This window comes from Adelges cooleyi, unplaced genomic scaffold (genome assembly GCF_023614345.1).
Source record: "Adelges cooleyi isolate 19-005CV unplaced genomic scaffold, UGA_ACOO_1.1 ACOO_flye_CR_arks_rails_tigmint_CR_PRNA_108, whole genome shotgun sequence".
In the NCBI taxonomy this organism is placed as follows: domain Eukaryota; kingdom Metazoa; phylum Arthropoda; class Insecta; order Hemiptera; family Adelgidae; genus Adelges; species Adelges cooleyi.
The window spans coordinates 18,350,806-18,369,777 of record NW_026095761.1 but is presented as its reverse complement, the minus strand read 5'-3'; the positions used below and the strand labels follow the sequence as shown (position 1 = coordinate 18,369,777).

Here is an 18,972-nt window from a genome sequence, read left to right as displayed (position 1 = left end):
CTAGGCGTTAAAAAGAGAAATGGTGTTTTTTTTTTTTTGGCTTTCTTTAATTTCTCCTTTAGATGTTTTCAACAAGAAAAAAAAGACTCTGTAGAGAAATTTCCCTTTAACGTGCTCGCGTGTGCACCTCGCCACGTTTTCCCGTCACGTCTGCGCCACCGCGGCCGTGTCGCGAGAAAGTTGTAAGACGATTTTTTTTCTTTTTCTTTATTGTTTCTCATTCTTGCAGGCCGGTTTCGAGGGAGAACGCCGGGACAAGATCCTGCGCACGTACGTGAGAAACGCGTACAGCTACCATTTGTCCGAGATATTCTTCACCGTCGTCAACGAGTACACGGACTGGGAGCGCACCGTGCTTCATCCGATCAACACCAGGGACGCCACCATAGCGGCGTTGAGCGACGCCCAATATGTGGCACCGCTGGTGCACACCGGCGACTTGCTGAGCCAACCTAAGCCCCCGGCGGCCAGCGGTGATCCCAAAAAGCGCAAGACCAAATCCTTTTTCTACGTGTTCGACTACCAGACCAGAGACGGCGACTACCCTCAGGTAAGCCGAAATTGTTTTACCCTCCTTCGGGCGGATCCATATAAAAAAAAAAACCATCAGGGTGGTTCTTGTTCCCCGTTGGAGATGAACGGACAAACGGCTCTGAATAGAGTGTACAGAATAAGAATCTGTTTCCAGAGTCCTATGCCATACCTCCCCGCCCCCCCCCCTGTTTGCAAATCGAATTTATAAAACTATCTAGAAAGATGTACAATTTATATTGCACGAGTTGGAACTCATCAAGCTCACTGCCGCCAGTATAATCTGACGCAAAAATCAAATGGTCTTCGGTGTTGCTGAGAACTATCCCAATAGTAGTAACATTCAATGAAAACATGCATATTCTGGTACTTTCTGTGTAATGCATGAAAACATGTGCATTCAGGGAGTCTCGAGAGATCTGAACAAATTTGGGAAATCTTTTTTCAACACTTGCTCTGCATCGAAGCTAAAACAAACATCAAGTTCTTTTTTGTAAGCGGATAATTAATAAATAAACACTACTGTGCACAATACCGCAGGCTTGTAATTATAGCAAAAAGAATAGCGCGTTGAGTCGAGGGTTAAGAACCAAATACATGCGCGTTGTACCGCCCCCTCTCTCTATAATAAAGCGGAGACATACTATTATTATATTTCAACAAAGATTTGTACTCATAGTCCTTAATGTCACACATCGAGTTTACTGATATACGAGTACAATTACACAATCGACTGTCTTGCTGAATTGATGAAATGAATGCAATATGTGTATATTATATTGAAAACGCAACGAGGACCACTATATTTGTTCTTGGGTTCGATGCAGGCGATTTTAATTTAACTAAAAATCAAGTCTATATTTAATAATATTTTATGTCCTCGGATTTAAAAGAAAATTAGAAAACTCGAATTAAACTATATTAATCCTGCGTGCTTATATTTTTATTTATACTATTTTAAACCTAACCTAATTTTAAACTATTTTGCGGTTGATAAAAAAAAAACTTATGTCCTTCATATTTCAACCCCGTATCTCCCGGGGGATGGGATTTTTATTTATCCGTAAATGGAATTTTGCTGTTTTTTTTTTTAAGGTTGGGTATCTTTTTTAAGTGACTTATATTCACTTTTTTGGGAAAATATCTCTTTATTTTAATCTAGAATTGCGTTATTTGAACCCTTAGACTGTTGTGGCGTTACTCTTATAATTTGAAGAAGGACCAAAGAAAAAATTAGCTCGGCTAATGAAATATTATTTATATTCCAAATTCTATGGTTTTTCTACAAAAGTTTTGCATTGTAATTTTACATTATGAAAATAAACGTTTAAATCAGTGATTCAACCTGTTTGTACGGCAAAGTCTAAACATTTAGATACAAATGGTTTATGTGTACGCCCAAAAAAAAGTAGTATAATGTCGGGGGACTTTAATGTAGGTTTTCGTTTTAATATTTATATCAACACAAAATACAATACTCTCGGGTTTTATGATCATGTATATAATAGATATATGCATGTACATTATGTATATTATGCTTGTCCCCGGGGTTTCAGTTTGATTGAAACTAACAATAATAAAAGCCCATACAATACCTACATTATTTTGAGCTCATAAAAATAATAACCTGTTAGGTATGTATTTTAACTACAAAATATCATTATTTCGGTGTATGTTCGAAACCCTTGTGGGCAGACTGGCACTATACATACACATTAAGTAAAACAATGTGTTAATATACTTTATTTTCCAAATGCTCATTTTGATCTTCGCCAATGACTATAGAAAACAAACACGAGCGAGTTAGGTATATAGTATGAACTTATAGTAACTTAGGAATATATAGAGTTCGGATGTTCTTCGACAAAATACTTGCCCTCTCGATCGGAACGCAAGTGTAAATCATATTTACATGGCTTTTGTTGTATTGTTTTACCGTCAACAGGACGTCGACACAATTGATTTAGCAAAATAGTATATCTATAAAGAGAGAGAGAGAGAGAGCGAGAGAGGGGAAGGGTACCCGATGGAAAAGGGCGACAATAGCAGTAACGACGTTTATACACATGAGTAAGACCGGAAGAAAGGAAACTTGATAAGGAAATAACATGCAGCATACGTGAACGTATAAACTTCATAAATTCAGATCAATGTCATACTACCACCGATTGTGCTGAAACGATTTCTTTTGTTAATATATTCCTATGGTTTTTCATTGATATTTTCCCTCCGGCTACTATACACATACACCAGAAGAAAACAGCTATTACACTTGCAGCTTTAATACTAATTAGTTTATAGAAAAGCCTATTTAAAACATGAATAGCTAATGGTATACAATATTATAGCTATTCGCTCCCATTGAACAAAGTTTATACCATTCAAAATTGTAATCTTGTTAATAACAAAAATTCAGTATTATAGTTTGTAATTTAATAACACAAGCCAACAATCATAATTTATTAATTACATAACAAGATTTTGGAACAAGAACCAAAGTTACATCAATTTTTTTCGCTAGATCCGAAATTGGGATCTCGAAATTGTCTTAGCACTTAGTTTTGAGGTATTTACAACGTGCACTGAAAGTTTGAAATATTTTCTAAAGTTTTATCGTTTATTAATAATTAATTTTTTGTTAAATTTAAACTTTATCTCGGGATAATATTAATTATTCTAAAAAAACTTCCAATATGATGTCTAAAAAATCTGTTTCATTATTATTGTTTAAAATAATCATTTAACTTCATTAGAATACTAGGAACTAAAATTAAAATAATACACATATTTTAATTTTTTAATGATTTAAAAAGGATTGAAACTATTTATTAGAATAAACCACAGTTTGTAAAAAAAAAAAAACTAAAACTTCCATTAAATTTCGCAGTGTTTAGAAATTCAACTATCTTTTTACTAAACAATATCACCGTGGGAGACATTGAAACGGAAAAAATATAGATAAGACGGTACAAACGATTTACCGCCAGCAGAGAACAGAAAAATTGTTCTTTATACATTTTCAAATATACTCTTATTTATTTCCAAATCGTCTCTCTAATCCCGCGCTTAATTCACGGGCGGCATTAAAAAAAAAAAATACCAATTTTTTTTTAGAATTTTTTGCACCTAGTTAGTGCAGGTATTAACCATATCATTGACCATATACAAACAGTGTAATTTTTCAACGAAAAAAACCTAGTAGTATTGTCGTGTATGTACAGCGTTGGATAAACTTTGGACAAACCGGGGTAGACGAGATTGTTTTTTTGGGGGGGGGGTGCGGGGGGATATGAAATCATTTTGCACGGTTGTTGCACACAAAAGTGCTAAAATCAGCACCCGAATTAAACACCGTCATAATTCAAAAGCAGGTATAACCGTAGGCATTAAAAACGTCCACCGTCAAAATGTGTAGTGTGCATGTATATTATATTATAAAACCACAGCCACAGCCGCCGCCGTTTTATGCTAATCACGGCAAATATAGATAATTTAATATGCCGTGCCGTGTCTGCTGCTCTACCTACTCCTCTCTGTCGACAGACCATTTCCAAACGGACGATTTCGATGGGGCTTCGCGGCTAATTTGAAATTGTCACCGTGACAAAAACACGTCCAAACGGGTCAAGTGTCACGGCGTTCCGTAATAATATACCGTTGTAATAGCACCTACTTATATACGGTTAACACAAAACAGCCCAAGCACACACTCGACGGTGGTGTAGATCTGCAGTTTACAATACTATATTATACGAGGCCGGCACGGATGCCAAACCGAGATTAACTCCACTTTTCATTTCAAATTGCGAATAATTTTCAGTGGCCAAGATAGATAACTCCATAGTTGAATTTTTCACCACTAGAGTGCGCTAAGAAAATTGGCAATTGTACTTACATACGTTGTTTCAAATAACTTTAACTGTCTGTCGTGGTAAATTCAATTCAATGGACTTAATCGGTTTGGCTTCTGAGCGCCTCATATAGCACGTATATACCACCACCCCCGTCTGGAGCCAATGCACGCCAATTATTTAGTACTGGTAATTTATTGTTTTTATCACGAACACCCAACCCGACTAGCGAAGAGTCAGTGTAGTCATAAGACTCGATAATACCGTCCGTCGTACCGAACCGTGGAAATGTATAATTTATTTTGACGGTAATGCCGTTTTCAACACTTTGCCCACTGTCGACTTACAAAAGTGTAATTCTAAATTACGACGTTTCCGCGTGATTTATTTGTTATTAAAAGAAGAATATAATAACAATTCCGGCGACGGTAAACTATAGCGTGGGAGTAACAATTGCGTGGCGATTGAAAATACCGCAGGCGTACCCAGGCGCACCCCTAAGGATGCTAGATGAGAGATTCTTGAGTAGAGGTACTTGCGCTGGAAAAATAAAGGATTAAAAAAAAACTCTTAAAATTGTCCGAGGTGGCGCATTATAGATCCGAGTCCAGTCTTGATAAATGTGGGTGTACACAGATTTCAGGGTATATCCGTAGAAAAAAACGTTCTGAAGAAAAACAAGAGTCCTGATAAGTGAAGTAGCTGATTTTAGGTTTTTTTTTTACTATCGGTGCTTTTTACTGCGCGTCTTTAAAATAGCTAACAACAATGACAAAATACAATTTTAGTTCTACCTGTAACGATAGTATAAGACGAGCTGCGTGCCAAGAGAGAGAGATTGGCCGGTAAATGTGGCATAAATTAAAAGGGCGCAGTTTTTAAAAAATAATGACAGAGGAGGGGAAGTGAGGTGGGGTGTAATTGCGAAGGGTGACAAAGAGCGATTGCCTTAGGGTACTAATAATTGTATAAGCTTGGCACTGTGAATAAGTTAAGTGTTTTTTTTTTTTTTAATTTTATTAGTTGCTAAAAAAATGGGTTTACTCATTTAAAAATTTAATTCATTCATCAGTCTAGACACTAACAGTTAACGCTCATGGTACATACTTCAAAAATGTAATATTAAAGTCAATTGTCCCTTAAAGTTTTACATTAAAAGCCATACTTTTTTGATTGTGTGAAAAAGTTTATTTGAAGTTTATTCATTTTGAGCTTTAACCTAAATGTATGATTATAATGTTGCAGAGAATGGGCACGGCTCACGGCGAAGAATTGCCTTATGTGTTTGGAGCTCCAATGGTGACCGACGGCATGAACCATTTCTCCAGAAACTTTACAAAGGCAGAAGCTGCTTTATCCGACGCTATGATCATCTATTTGGGCAACTTCGCTAGAACCGGGTAAGTTTTTTTTTGCTTCTTAGCGTCACGCTAAGTCTTAAGTATTTTATATTACAAGTTTTTGTAAACGTTCAGCCGTAGACTTTGCAAACAAAGTTTTTGTCAGCGTTCGATAGATATTTTCGGTTGAAAGTAAAAAAAAGGGAATATTATATATTTGTTTCAGATAGCCTAAATGTACACTATCTTTGAATATACAATGTTTACAAAAACAAGTTATTAGAATAATATATCTAATACGTTTATAAATGTCATAACTTTTGCAAAAAAAAAACTACTTGAATGAGACTTGATATTCGTATCGTTCATACAAAATTATAAATCACAAATAAAGTGACGTTTGTTAAAATATAAAACAAAAAAACCAAAAAAGTTTTCTATCATTTTTATATCAAACTTAACCATGGTTTGATACTTCCTTGTTGAATGTAAACATTTAACAAATATACAATATGTAATTAGCGCCATTTAGTATGAATATTAGTATAATCCTAGCTCTAAAAATATTATGTATAAATTTAATATATATATATTAATTTTTAATATGATAATTATAATATATAAATTATATATTTATAACGCAATGTTCGTTTTCTTAATATTATAAATATTAACTCAAACACTCTGAAAATTATACAGTTTAAATAATAAACACGAGGACTATGAACTATAAACTGTTTTTCTCTTCTGGTTTCTACATTTTCTTTTTATCGATTTAACAAACCTCTATTAATTATTTACCACGCATTCGTACAATCGTTAATTCGCATTAAATTAAAATGTTCATCCGCATTAACGACCGAGTATAAACTTGGTAATTGAACCATTGGATTGGTGGATTGTTAATTTGCAATTAGTTTCCATAGGAATCCGTTGTGTGGTATCCATTATGGAAATAAAAAAATATTACAATAATAATAGAACTCTCAATATCCAATATTGAACGATGGTGATGCATATTATTATGTTTTTATGCCGTTAAATGTGAATTTTATTACACCTATTTTATGGTGCACTCAACCCAAAATTATATCACAAAATATATCAAATGGATATTGTGACAGACAATGCGCTTTACTAAAGGCTAGTGTATTATGGTTTAAGAGCATAAAAAGAAAAATAATCCGTTGCCGCGTAACCGGAGTAGCCCCCAAAGACATAATATTATCAGTAATGAGCATCGCTAACAAGACAACTGAAATATGATCATGACATACTTGCAAATGTGCTATAATTTTGATTTTATGGAAATCGCTAAAGTAAGAATGTACCTGAAATAATCGGTTTATACTTAATTAGGCTTTGCTACAAAATCTAGTTCTTGTTACTTTTTGTCAAATTGTACCTGTTTAAAAAAAAATCTACATAATAATTTTTAAAATTCGAATAGATAGTACTCTAAGAGCTTTTTCGCTGTGTTTTTAAATTTAATTTACCATCCCATATATTTATTCAATATTTGAGATACTTTTTTAAGTACTCGGTAAGAGTACTTCGGCTTATAATTTGTAAAATTCAATTAATTGGTGCGCCTAATTCATACAGGCAAATTATACATGTTGTTTATGTGCAACATACCTTCAATTCTTATATTTTTATTTTTAGAAAATCTTAAACATTTTTACATCCAGATAGGAAACGTTGTAAAATTAAAAACTTCCCATTTAATGGTAAATTTAATTTCGATAAAACATGATATTATGTTTGAGATATGTTATCTACATTTTTGACGACATGTACAGAAATACATCTGTATCTCTAAATTATTCTACGTTACCATTTACTACTCTTGTCGGTTTTAACAGATTTCTGGCAGTGATATGACCATGATGTCGTGTTCTATCACATTCTGTCACGGTTAACGCTAAAGCCATAACGGTATACATTGATTTCTTACCGACCATGCGGGTGTCTTCATAAGCTGTGGTTACCACAAATTAAATTTGCTTGCTCCCTGTGCCGCCGGTTCGTATCCCCTCGGTGCTTCTGACAATATTTATCGCTAGCCGCTATTAGGGTGTGCCGGGTGATCCTGGTGGCATTGTTTGGCAATCTGCGTGGGTCGCACTGTTTATAGTTGCTAGTGAAAAATGATCTAGACGTTGCAGAGCGGCCGCGGTACCAGGTGATTGTAATAATAATATTAATACAATACACAGCATTCGATACTATTATATTATACAACATATTTATAAAAAATTATTTTACACGCCTGTTTATCGCATCATTTAAAGCACCTACCGGCTTGCACAGTGCGTGCACGTGCCCAAGCAGTGGTTTATTATTAATACATTCCAAACAAATTTATTGTTTTTTCTTTTTTCAATTTTTATCTACAATATACCAGTTGGCATCGTTTCAAAACGATCTCGATACCATTCGTTAAGTAAAAAAGTGTATATTTCAACGCCAAAAATACCATACACAGTTGCTCGAGGAAAACATGATAGTTAATTTAAAAATAATGCAAAATCCACTGCACAAGTTAAGCACATTATAAACTGTCACGGCTTGAAATGGTTAAAAACATTTTTTCATATAGGTAAATACTTTAAAAAAAAAGTACTGGCCAATAATGTAATTTCGATGGGATCTAGAAAGAATATTATGTAACTCAACGGGACATATACAACTGTACAACTGTTTCAATGTATAAAAGTACGTTTTCCGTTCCACCGAAAAATTCGATTAAATATACAAGGTCGCGTTTAAGATTACATTCACTGCGACACGTTTAAATTACCAGTGTTCTGAAATTATTAAGATGTTGCTCTGAAAATACAGATCTCACTAATCATATATATATATATATATTTTTTTTTTCGCAAACATCTGTTACGTTTGGGATTGAAAAATAATACATATATATTAAAAAATAAAATGAAAACCTTTTGGAAAATTTCCATTAAGAGTTGTCTGAAATGACTTAGTTCTTTAAATAATGCGCAAGGAATTCATAAATATGTATGAGCTGCAGTAATGGCGGAAAAGTAAATAAATAAATAAATATCTTGAAATGTGATAACGGGAATCTGATAAAAATAAAGTAAAAACGTGTTTGTGATTTATGATTATTATTCATTCGAACGGTGTGATCGATTAAGTTTTGTTCCGCGTTAAACGTCGCTAAATCTTTTTTTTTGACATTTAACAAATTACTTACATTCGATTTGTATATTCGTTCTCGGCCGTGTGTATTAATAGTTAAATTGTACTTAAATCTCAAATATAATATATTATAATATATTTTTACTCTATTTTTTTAAACTTTAGTCTGACTATTTTTGCATTTGGGTAGGTACGACGAATATCTGTGTATGAAAATAAGACTTCGTCAAAACAAATTGAAATTGTAAATGACTAAATGGAGATGTATGTATTATACCTATACCTATTTACCGCATAACATATAACATGTATATATAAATAAATCCATAACACACACGTTTAACATGAATATATTGTAACCAATTTCTCTATACACACTTACAATTAAATTTATCTCTTGTCATTAATTTAACTCGAGCGTAGGTGGGTACCTAATTAATTATACCTACAGTTAAATTTTTGTTTTTCGAAAAAATAAAACATTTTCCTGTGATCTATACCTACGTCTTAACGTTATTAAACTCAATCAAATAAAATTATCTCGCGGTCATTGTTTATCAGCGAAAATTTGTTTTTAACTAAAGTTGTTTTATTCGAATTGGAGATATTAATTGGAATAATACGTCATATTTTATTAAATTTTTAATTTTAAATCTCATTTTCTAAATGTTTGGCCCGTTTTCGGGCAAATAGTAATTATACGTTATTATATTACTTAGTTATCTTTTTAACTTGGGCCTGATACAAATTATTACACTACCTTATACAGATAGTTAACACGATTATAATATACAACAACCCAAGTACAGAGAGTTGACAATAAAAAGCCCGGTGCGGTATTACACAATGGACTCGATTGACCACTGCTGAATCTAGACAGTAGGTAATGGAGAAACAAATTAAATTATGTCATCCCGAACGTGTAAGGTGGTGGTTTAAATGAAAAGAAAGAGCTGATGACTATACTGTTATATTCTTAGTTACGAGCGAGGCAATTTAATCAGCTTTGTGGTGGCCAGATGGTTTGTGTGTGTTCCGGCATATTGTCAAAATATGTACAACGCGATTTGCTTAGCAGAAATATTCAGCCAAATAAATACTAATAAAATAATGTCAATATAAAAAAAAAATGTTTTTTTAAAAGAAAAGAAAAATAAAGTATTGCATAAATAAATATTATCAGATGAAAAAGAAAAAAAAGGTCTACGATTATTTTGTTTACACACAGGGGTGGATACAAGGGGGGGAGGGGCTGAAGTCCCACTCTGGTATACTAAAATCGTATGCACAAAAATTGTATTAGAATATATATTTTTTTTAACTGTGTAAATTTTAACTCTAGGACTAATGCTTAAATGTATGTACTTGCAGTGAATTTTTATTTTCAGCCCCTCCCTTTTTTCACGCCGGCCCTGTTTCCATACTTGTATAAGAAGTTTTAATTTTATTATTTCTTCTTCTTTATTACTTCTTCGCCTTACACTCTCAACTACACTTGGTCGACCAACCTAGACCATCCTACACCTCCATAAAGCTCGGTCTTCTACATCTCGTTCAATCACCCCGGCTATCCTCATATCACTCTGTGTATTCCGTCCATCCATCTTTGTTTTGGTCTTCCTCTTCCTCTATATCTTCTTCCCTCTACATTCATCTTCATAACACCTCTCACTGCCTCTGCCTTATCTCTTCTCATAACATGACCGAACCATCTCAGCCTGTTTTCTCTCATTTTCTCCACAACTGATGCAACTCTTAGACTCCCCCTTGTGTATTCATTTCACATTCTTGTTTTTAATTTTATTAATAATGAAATATTATACGCTCAAATTGTTCAATTAGACCAATTAACGTGATAAAAACTTGAAAATAATTATCAAAAACAGAATGAACACATTTAATAGACAGGTATTGTGTGGCTTGCATTTGACATTGTATTGGCCGTTATGATGATTATGTACGTACACACCCGTAGCTGTTTGAGCGGAAACTTCCGGCGAATATAATAATAATTCGTGCGGCGTTAATTGCACAGCCGGAAGTACACAACAGCGGCTGCTGTTTGTTTTCTCTTAACGACGATTAGCTATACTGACTTTTACACGGTGGCAGCACCGTTAATCTGGTCGCGGAGACGGAATAATTTTGCATACAATTATTATTATTATTATGATACTGCTACCGAGCACTTGATGAAATTCCAACCCGGCAAGGCGTTTTTATATTATTATTGTTATTATGCACGTACTTTCTTTTTGGAATTAAAACGTGACGAAGGTGTTGGTCGTGTGTCCTTTGGAGACCTTTGGCAATGCCCAAAGCTGTTCGACACGACGATACCTTAGAAAAATAAAAGACATGTCATTCGGTGCGGACCACGCTGCATATTTTTCATTATACTTGCTAGACTTCCAATCGAACGCGCGTCCAACGTTCCAAGTATCAATGATAAATCTATAAAAAAAAGAATTAAAAAAGAATGCAACTACTGACATTGATAAAAGTTTTAAGTTTTAACGCATTAATTAATTTGTTTTTCTTGTATTTATTTTTGTAAGTCGAGCAGTAAACCTAATTGAAATAGATAATAGAGTTCAAGATTACAATTTTTTAAAATTAATCCTAAGACTTTTATGAGATAATACGAGATCATAATTAACACCATATTAACTAACGACAATAATTATATGTTAATGCAAGTAACTCAACTGTTAAAATCATATATTTCTATAAACACCTATTTAATCATAATTCCAATATCGATTTACCATAAAGCATAATATGTAATTAAAAATATGTAAATTATATAACAATATATCCAATAAGTGTTTCAATCGCAGTTGTTTTATTTTAAAATTGGAACTTAAAAAAAAAAGGGTAAAAGCATTATGCATTATGACGATAACATAGTTGTAATACAATTTATTGAGGTTGGTTTTTTTTTTTTATTATAGAAATTGATCATTTTTAAAACATTAAACAAGGACGGTGATTATAAAAAATTTAAAAAAACGATTCAACTGACGCAGTCGGTAATAAGATTTTACATAATAAAAATTTGTAAACAAACGAAGGGTTGCTTTCCAAATAATAATCAGTATCGGAATAGTCTTTTTTTTTTTTTTTTCCAATTGAAAGTTGTATTCTTCAATCGGTGATGGATCGAATTGTACATGACGTTTTGTTTAACACGCGTACTAAGGCCGACTGATTACATTGTTGATTGTATAATGCAGTAACAAAGCGGCGTTCAATGCAAACACACCGTACACAACGCTTTGTGTTGAATGATTAATGAGCTTTTTATAATATATAGTAACCCGTTTTTTGATCGGCTCAAGTCTAACCCGTTTTTCTTTTTAATACACCGGACACACATCGCCAGTGCCACGGGGGGTGAGGCGGCACAAGGGTACGAAACTATGAAATACAGGGTGTGCCAAAAATAATTGTGGGGTTTCAAACGGCTGTAGGTTGTCAAGTATTGGACCTACGGCGCTCCGGTAGGGCTTGGACGAAAGAGGGAGTGGTCGAGTACCACTATGAGACATTCAGTGTCAGAGACATCATCCAGCGGCAGTCATTCGAAACTTTGGCACACCCTGTAGTGGTAGACCTCGGCCGTGGAATTAGAAAACGCTTTTGCTCGAGTTGGTTATTTGTCTCCGGCAAAAGCTAAAAGAGACGGGGGTGGTGGGTGGGGGGGGGCGGAGGAAGTGTCCTTATCGGTCGGTTGTACGTACACAAGACAAATGTGCCGCTTTGCGCAAGCGAATAATAATATCCATGGATAATAAATTCGACTTGCGACATTCGTTTTTGGTGCATGATTATTTTTAAAATTGTATTTCTGCGATTTCTTTGCTCCGCAGGGACCCCAACGATCACGACGATAAGCCCGACTCCGGATCCAAGGAAAGGAACAGATTTCGAAGCGTCACGTGGGACGAGTACGACCCCGTGCATCAAAAATATTTAGAAATAAGTAAGTATAAAGTGATAGCATACAAACAGTAGTGTTTCTATGACGGAGAAATGCAAAGACTACAGTTAAAAAATGTACCGCAAAAACTAATTTTAAAGTAATTGTGATTAATGAACAATTGTGTTGCCCAGTTTTATAATTATTTGACCTACAAATAAATATTAAATTATAAAAGTATGTACATGAAAGATTTGTGAACGTTGGAAATAATTTACTAAAAACATATTGTTGTTGTTACAAAGTTACAAACTCTATGATACTTTCATTTTGCCGTAATATATTATTATTTCTTCTTCTTCTAAAAAAAAAAAAAATGAAACTCTAACCGTAAATTAGCAACTAAGCGTTTTCGTTCTAATTTATTACATTGCACACTTCCAAGACGGTAACCTTTTCTTCGACCTAAACCCGCCCCATCCGACATTCGTGGCTTTCAATTTATCGGTATTTTTTTTTTTTACACGGTATTTTTACTACTGTTACGATTTACATACATGTATAATATATAAACTAGCTGGTCCATACAACTTTAACACGCCGCTATTATGAGCAAATATATCACTTTAGTGTAAACCGTTTGTGGTACAAGCTGGCCAAGTGTCGGTAATTTAACAAACACCAACAAAGGGCGTTAAGCTGGGTTCGTGGACGCTGAAACCAGACGCCAAGTTATAACATATGATATCATGTTTATGTAACCAACATATTATAACAGTGCGAGCATAACAATGTGTATGTCAAACTTAAAAGGCCAACACAAAAATGGCATCCCTGTTTTAAATAATTATTGTTCGCATCAAATTTACATGTTGTTTACATATTTTGTTTATGTGAAATATAAAAAAGAAGATATTATATTAGTAATACTTATACCTGAGCAAATTATTGTTAATGGAGTACAAAGTTTGAAAATACTTGATAGCACGCACCGTTCAAGGTTCAAAACGATTATTCTTTGCTGTTGTTTTGCCATTCAAAAACAAACAATAATAACATAAAAATCAACACCAAATGTTTAATACTTAAAATTTATACCCAAACGTTCTTTTATTTCTTATAATAATATTCAAAACAAATTTTCTTCAATCCATTATAACAATTTCCTTGACGGTTCAGTAATGTCAATGTGCCATTCAAAATCAATTTTACTATAAACATTTTTATATCAGGTAGTATCTGATAAAACTAAAAAAAAAAAAAATACTAAAAAACACAATAGTACCTACTATAAATTATTAAACCAGATATTTTTTTTCATCGTCCGTGTAACAAATATAATATAATAATAGATAAATAATAAAGTCTGAAATCAATTACATTCTTTAATATGGTACTTGATTAGACGGCTATTGAAACCAGCCGAGTACCTATACTCTTTAATTACAATTTGCAAGCGTATTATAACTTCATAGTATCTATATTACATTATTTTATAGACATAATTCAAACTACCAGAATGTATAAAACAAACAAAAATTCATTCATTCATCGCTTTTGAGTGATTTTGTAATACCTATTTTAGTAGTATAATAATAATTGGTAATATTTTTTTTAACCCAACGCAAATATCATTCAAACTGAACAAATATCCAATTTGTTATATGTACTTTCATTTATTTAAGCCCAAATAGATTAGATATGAATATTATAATATTATTTTATTCAAATATCAACATAATATATTACACATGGCCCAACTAAATGAAATGTCTATTATTTTCAATAGTTATTGCTTACATAATACAACAAAATATTCCTTATATTTAGTAACTTACTCAAATAACAAGTACCTACAAATCTACAGGATTTGGCCTAACTTAGCTGATTTTTTTATGTGAACTCACGTCTGAGTGTTGCTTTGTAAGTGTTTTATTAGGATCTTTCAAAGTATTGTTCACCTCTAACTTACTCCGTGGATTTTACCTGGATTTGCATTATGTTAAACACAACCCTTATAAGATTTTGATAAAAATAATTTAAAGTAGTTTTGTATGTAAACATAATATTTTAATATTAATATTCATGTTTCAGGTATGAAGCCTAGAATGAAAAATCATTTCCGGGCTCATCAGCTGTCCGTTTGGCTGCGGCTCATCCCCGAGCTGCACAGGGCCGGCATGGAAGACGTGGCACTCCGGCACAACCTGTTCAGGAACCACGACGACGCCGACCTGTACGACGGCGTGGTCAGGCCGGATCCGGTGTCTAGACGGCCGCCGCAGCACGTGACGGTCAACCGGTTCACGGCCAACGGCACGGTGGCCGAGGTGGTGCAATCGCTGACGACCACGTCGCGGCCACAGTGGCCGACGGAGGGCACGACGTGCTTGCCGCCCGCCCGGACGGGCTCGGCCAACGCGTCGTCGGCCGAAGACGCACTGGCCACGTTGGAGGCGGCCGGTTACGCGGCCTATTCGACGGCCCTGCACGTGACCATCGCGTTGGGCGCGTCGCTGTTGGTGCTCAACGCACTGTTGCTGGTGATCATCTGTTACCAAAAGGACAAGTTCAAGTGCTTGCAGCGACGGAGAGGTTCGACCGAGTCTGGCGACCACTCGCAGAAGAGGTACAAGGCAGACGGCGAAAAGGATCTAGTCGGCGTAGGCGGATACAGTGAACCGCCTCGGCCGCCGGACGCGGTCGCTCTGGAAATGGAGCAACGGCACTCGTACCACGGCCATCACCACCATCATCACCATCACGCGCCCACTGCGGTGCCGCCGCCGCGGGCGCACGACATGACGTTCCCCAAAGCGGCCAAGTCGTGTTCCCGCATAGTGCACGTCGACCATCAAGGGCCGCCCAACGGTTCCGTGCACGGGATGGCGTCCACGTTACCGAAACCGCCGCCGCCGCCCAGAGCGATCACGTCACAGGAATCACAGCCGCTGCTAGTGCAGGGAGTGGGGCTGAACCAGTTACAGAAAAGCGGCACGCTCAAGATGCCCGTGGCCGCCATGAGCGAGATGAGGGTCTGACCAAAGTGCCACTCCGCGTGTTCGCACCAAAATCGCGCTACGCCTCGCTTTTCGGCGGTTTAACAATTATTACGATCACTCTGTACTTGGTACTAGGCAATTTACACATATATGTATATAACTGTTTATATGACATTTTTTTTCATAATCGCAAAACCAATTTTGTTACAATATAATATATATCATTTTTGAAACCCACAAAGGTGATAAATTTGACATAAGATAGGTTACTTATTATCTCTAATAGCTACATTTTTTTACTCAATTTTGAACAAGTACACGTTGTTAACATTATTTTACAATTACATATTAGGAAACGATGAGAATGAAAAATATATTAATTACTTTTATAAAAGTTTACAGGAGAATGATAATTATTTCAATTCTATGTGTTCTTACGGCTGTTGTTTATTTGTTTTTGTTTTAAATATATTTTTCAAAAAGTGCGGAAAATTGTAAAACAAACATCGACCAAAGTATGGTTCGTTAAAAAATATATTTTCAACAAAAACTTTATTATGAAAGTGCCATTTATACCATTTTGTTTCTCATCGTTTCATATTATTACATCAATTTCGGATTTCGTAATGTTATGTTAGCTTATAAAATCTAAATTACTTCACAGTTATAAGTTAAAATGTCAGTTGTCAAATATAATAGTCGATCAATGATCCATTTTGATAAAAATTAAATTTTACATTTAATACATGGATACTTAACAAAAACAATTAGCAGAGTACGTTATTATACTAATTTTTATGTACGATAACATTTTAAATAATAATTGGGCTTGCAGTAAAGGCTAAAGCTTTAATTAAACTGAATATTATTAAAATTATATTTTAATACCGTAAAATAAGTATAACCTAAAGCGTTCTCAAAATGAAAAGTGACAAAATTGGAAACATTTTTTCTGGTACAATGCGTGTCTTATGTTAAATTCATTATCCAGTATAAAAGAGTTATTTATACTTCATGTTTATAGCCAAGTTCATTTTTTTAATTTCCAGTACACATGTACAATATCATTAAAAAAAAAAAAAAAATACAACTATAAGTAGGTATTATTTTTCTCTAAACAGATTTGGAAATTCAACGTGTAATAGGAAAACGTCACTACGTACATTTACCATGTACGTTAAATTTTGAAATTTGGACAACTCATTAGATTTAACACACTACCAAAACAAAATCATGTACTACCGTTTATTTGTAAATTATTTCATTATGATGATTAGTAAAATATCTATTCACTGTGATACCAAAAAAAAAAAAATTATTGTTGATCGAATTCAGAAACACATTAGCTTTGTAAGCGCTAAATAACAATAATATAATGTTTTTAAAGGGCGAATGAATACGATTAATGATTCTCTAGTTGATATTATGCTTTTACTTCATTTTTTTTTTTTGGTAAATAATAAATGTATAAAAATAAAAGTTTTGTGAAAAACAAGTCTGGGGATAGGGTAGTGTTTAATTGATGACACCGTTGAAGCGAGTAAGTAGAATTGAAAAAAAAAATATGAGAAAACCATTCGTTCTATTCGCTGGTTCTTCAAAACAGAGGAATCTGTGTAAAAGTTTTATACTTCACAACTACAAGCATAATAATAAAACAGAAACTTTGCTTGAATCGTTGAGCACATAAAGCAAACTTAGTTATAATTTATTAAACAAAAAACTCGGAGTCGGTTTTTAAGCCGTCCTTATCTTATTCTGTTTTGTTTATTTTTTTTTTTAAGTGTTTACTGCTAGATTATAATATTAATTACAATAACACGGTCCGAGGAAAGTTAAAAACTAATAGAAACATTTCAGGAACACTTAAAATTTGAACACAAATTAAAATTTATGATCAAGTTTATTACGAAACTGTGTAGTCGACACAATAATATTATTATCTGTTTTTGTTTTTTAATAAGTTTTAAAAAAATCCAAACTTTATCAATTTGTACAATTTATCAAATTTGGTTGAAATTTAAAATTATGTTTAGTCCTACCAAATATGTTTCATGGTATGTGAATAGAAAAACAAATTTAACTTTTTATATAATATATTAATCATGCGATATACTAACAAAGTAATAATTGTAATTATTCATATACATATTATATGTTATTGACTATAATTTGTTTTTGTTCGTTTTGATATCATTATTGTAAATTGAAAATATTGTACATTTTTTTTTTTATTATTATTTATAAATATAATAAATATTATGGAAGATGGTTATCATTGTTAAGAGCAAAGTATGTGACAAGATTTATCAAAAACTGTTATTGTAATTACTACAATTATTATACTGTTGAAATTATTATTATAAATTATAATTATTGAAATAATGTTAATGTAAAATAAATATCCATCGTGCAATTCAAGTTTGCAAAACCATAGTGTTGGACTTATTTATTAAATATCAATAACATCTCTACTATACAATAATGGATCGTTTCGAATAGTCAACACTGTGAATAACATAATAAACCTAACAATATTATGTTCTTCAAAGACAAAATCATTATCATCTATTATTATTATTTTGTTAATAGGTATGGTACAGCTCCATCTAACGGTATACTTGTGATTTAAAAAGCCTCTACACCAACCATAATAATATATAGATGGCAATAAAAGAATAATTTTCCAAAAAAAAAAAAAAACTTTTAACAACGGTTAAGTAAATATTATTATGAAACCGGTTATGTAACTCAATAAGAAGGAGTTTTAAGTATATAATAAATTTATACAGTCAAACGTATAAATTTGTATGAGGCAAGATATTCTGAAAACAAATCTTTGAACTAGATTGTACAAAACATAATGTATAATACAATCAAACAAACTGTTTATAACGATGTAAAACGTCGTTTTTCAAAAACGCAAATATGAAACTAGATAAAACCCCATATAAACAGATGTAATATTTTTGATAAAATTAATCAGTGGCGATTGTTGAAAAATAATAAATACATATTTTAAAATAAGTTTACTATCTGAGAACGCATAAAAAAAACGTCTCGTTATACCTATTTTGTAGTGTTTAGTCAAGTTTGAAATTCACACATATATATATATATATCTATATGTTGACTATACATGTTAAAAGTCCAATGCA

At 33.3% G+C, this 18,972-nt stretch overlaps 1 protein-coding gene across 1 annotated transcript in view; it reads left to right on the top strand.

Annotated features, from left to right (window-relative positions):
• LOC126837849 (neuroligin-4, X-linked-like) overlaps window positions 1–17,906 on the top strand; it is a 39,497-nt gene extending 21,591 nt beyond the window's left edge. The window contains exons 5-8 of the mRNA XM_050571800.1: window positions 230–550; window positions 5,628–5,782; window positions 12,763–12,875; window positions 14,907–17,906. Coding sequence (XP_050427757.1) covers window positions 230–550; window positions 5,628–5,782; window positions 12,763–12,875; window positions 14,907–15,853 — 1,536 coding nt within the window. The 3' untranslated portion in view covers window positions 15,854–17,906. The remainder of the gene's footprint in view (window positions 1–229; window positions 551–5,627; window positions 5,783–12,762; window positions 12,876–14,906) is intronic.
• The last annotated feature ends 1,066 nt before the right edge of the window (window positions 17,907–18,972 follow it).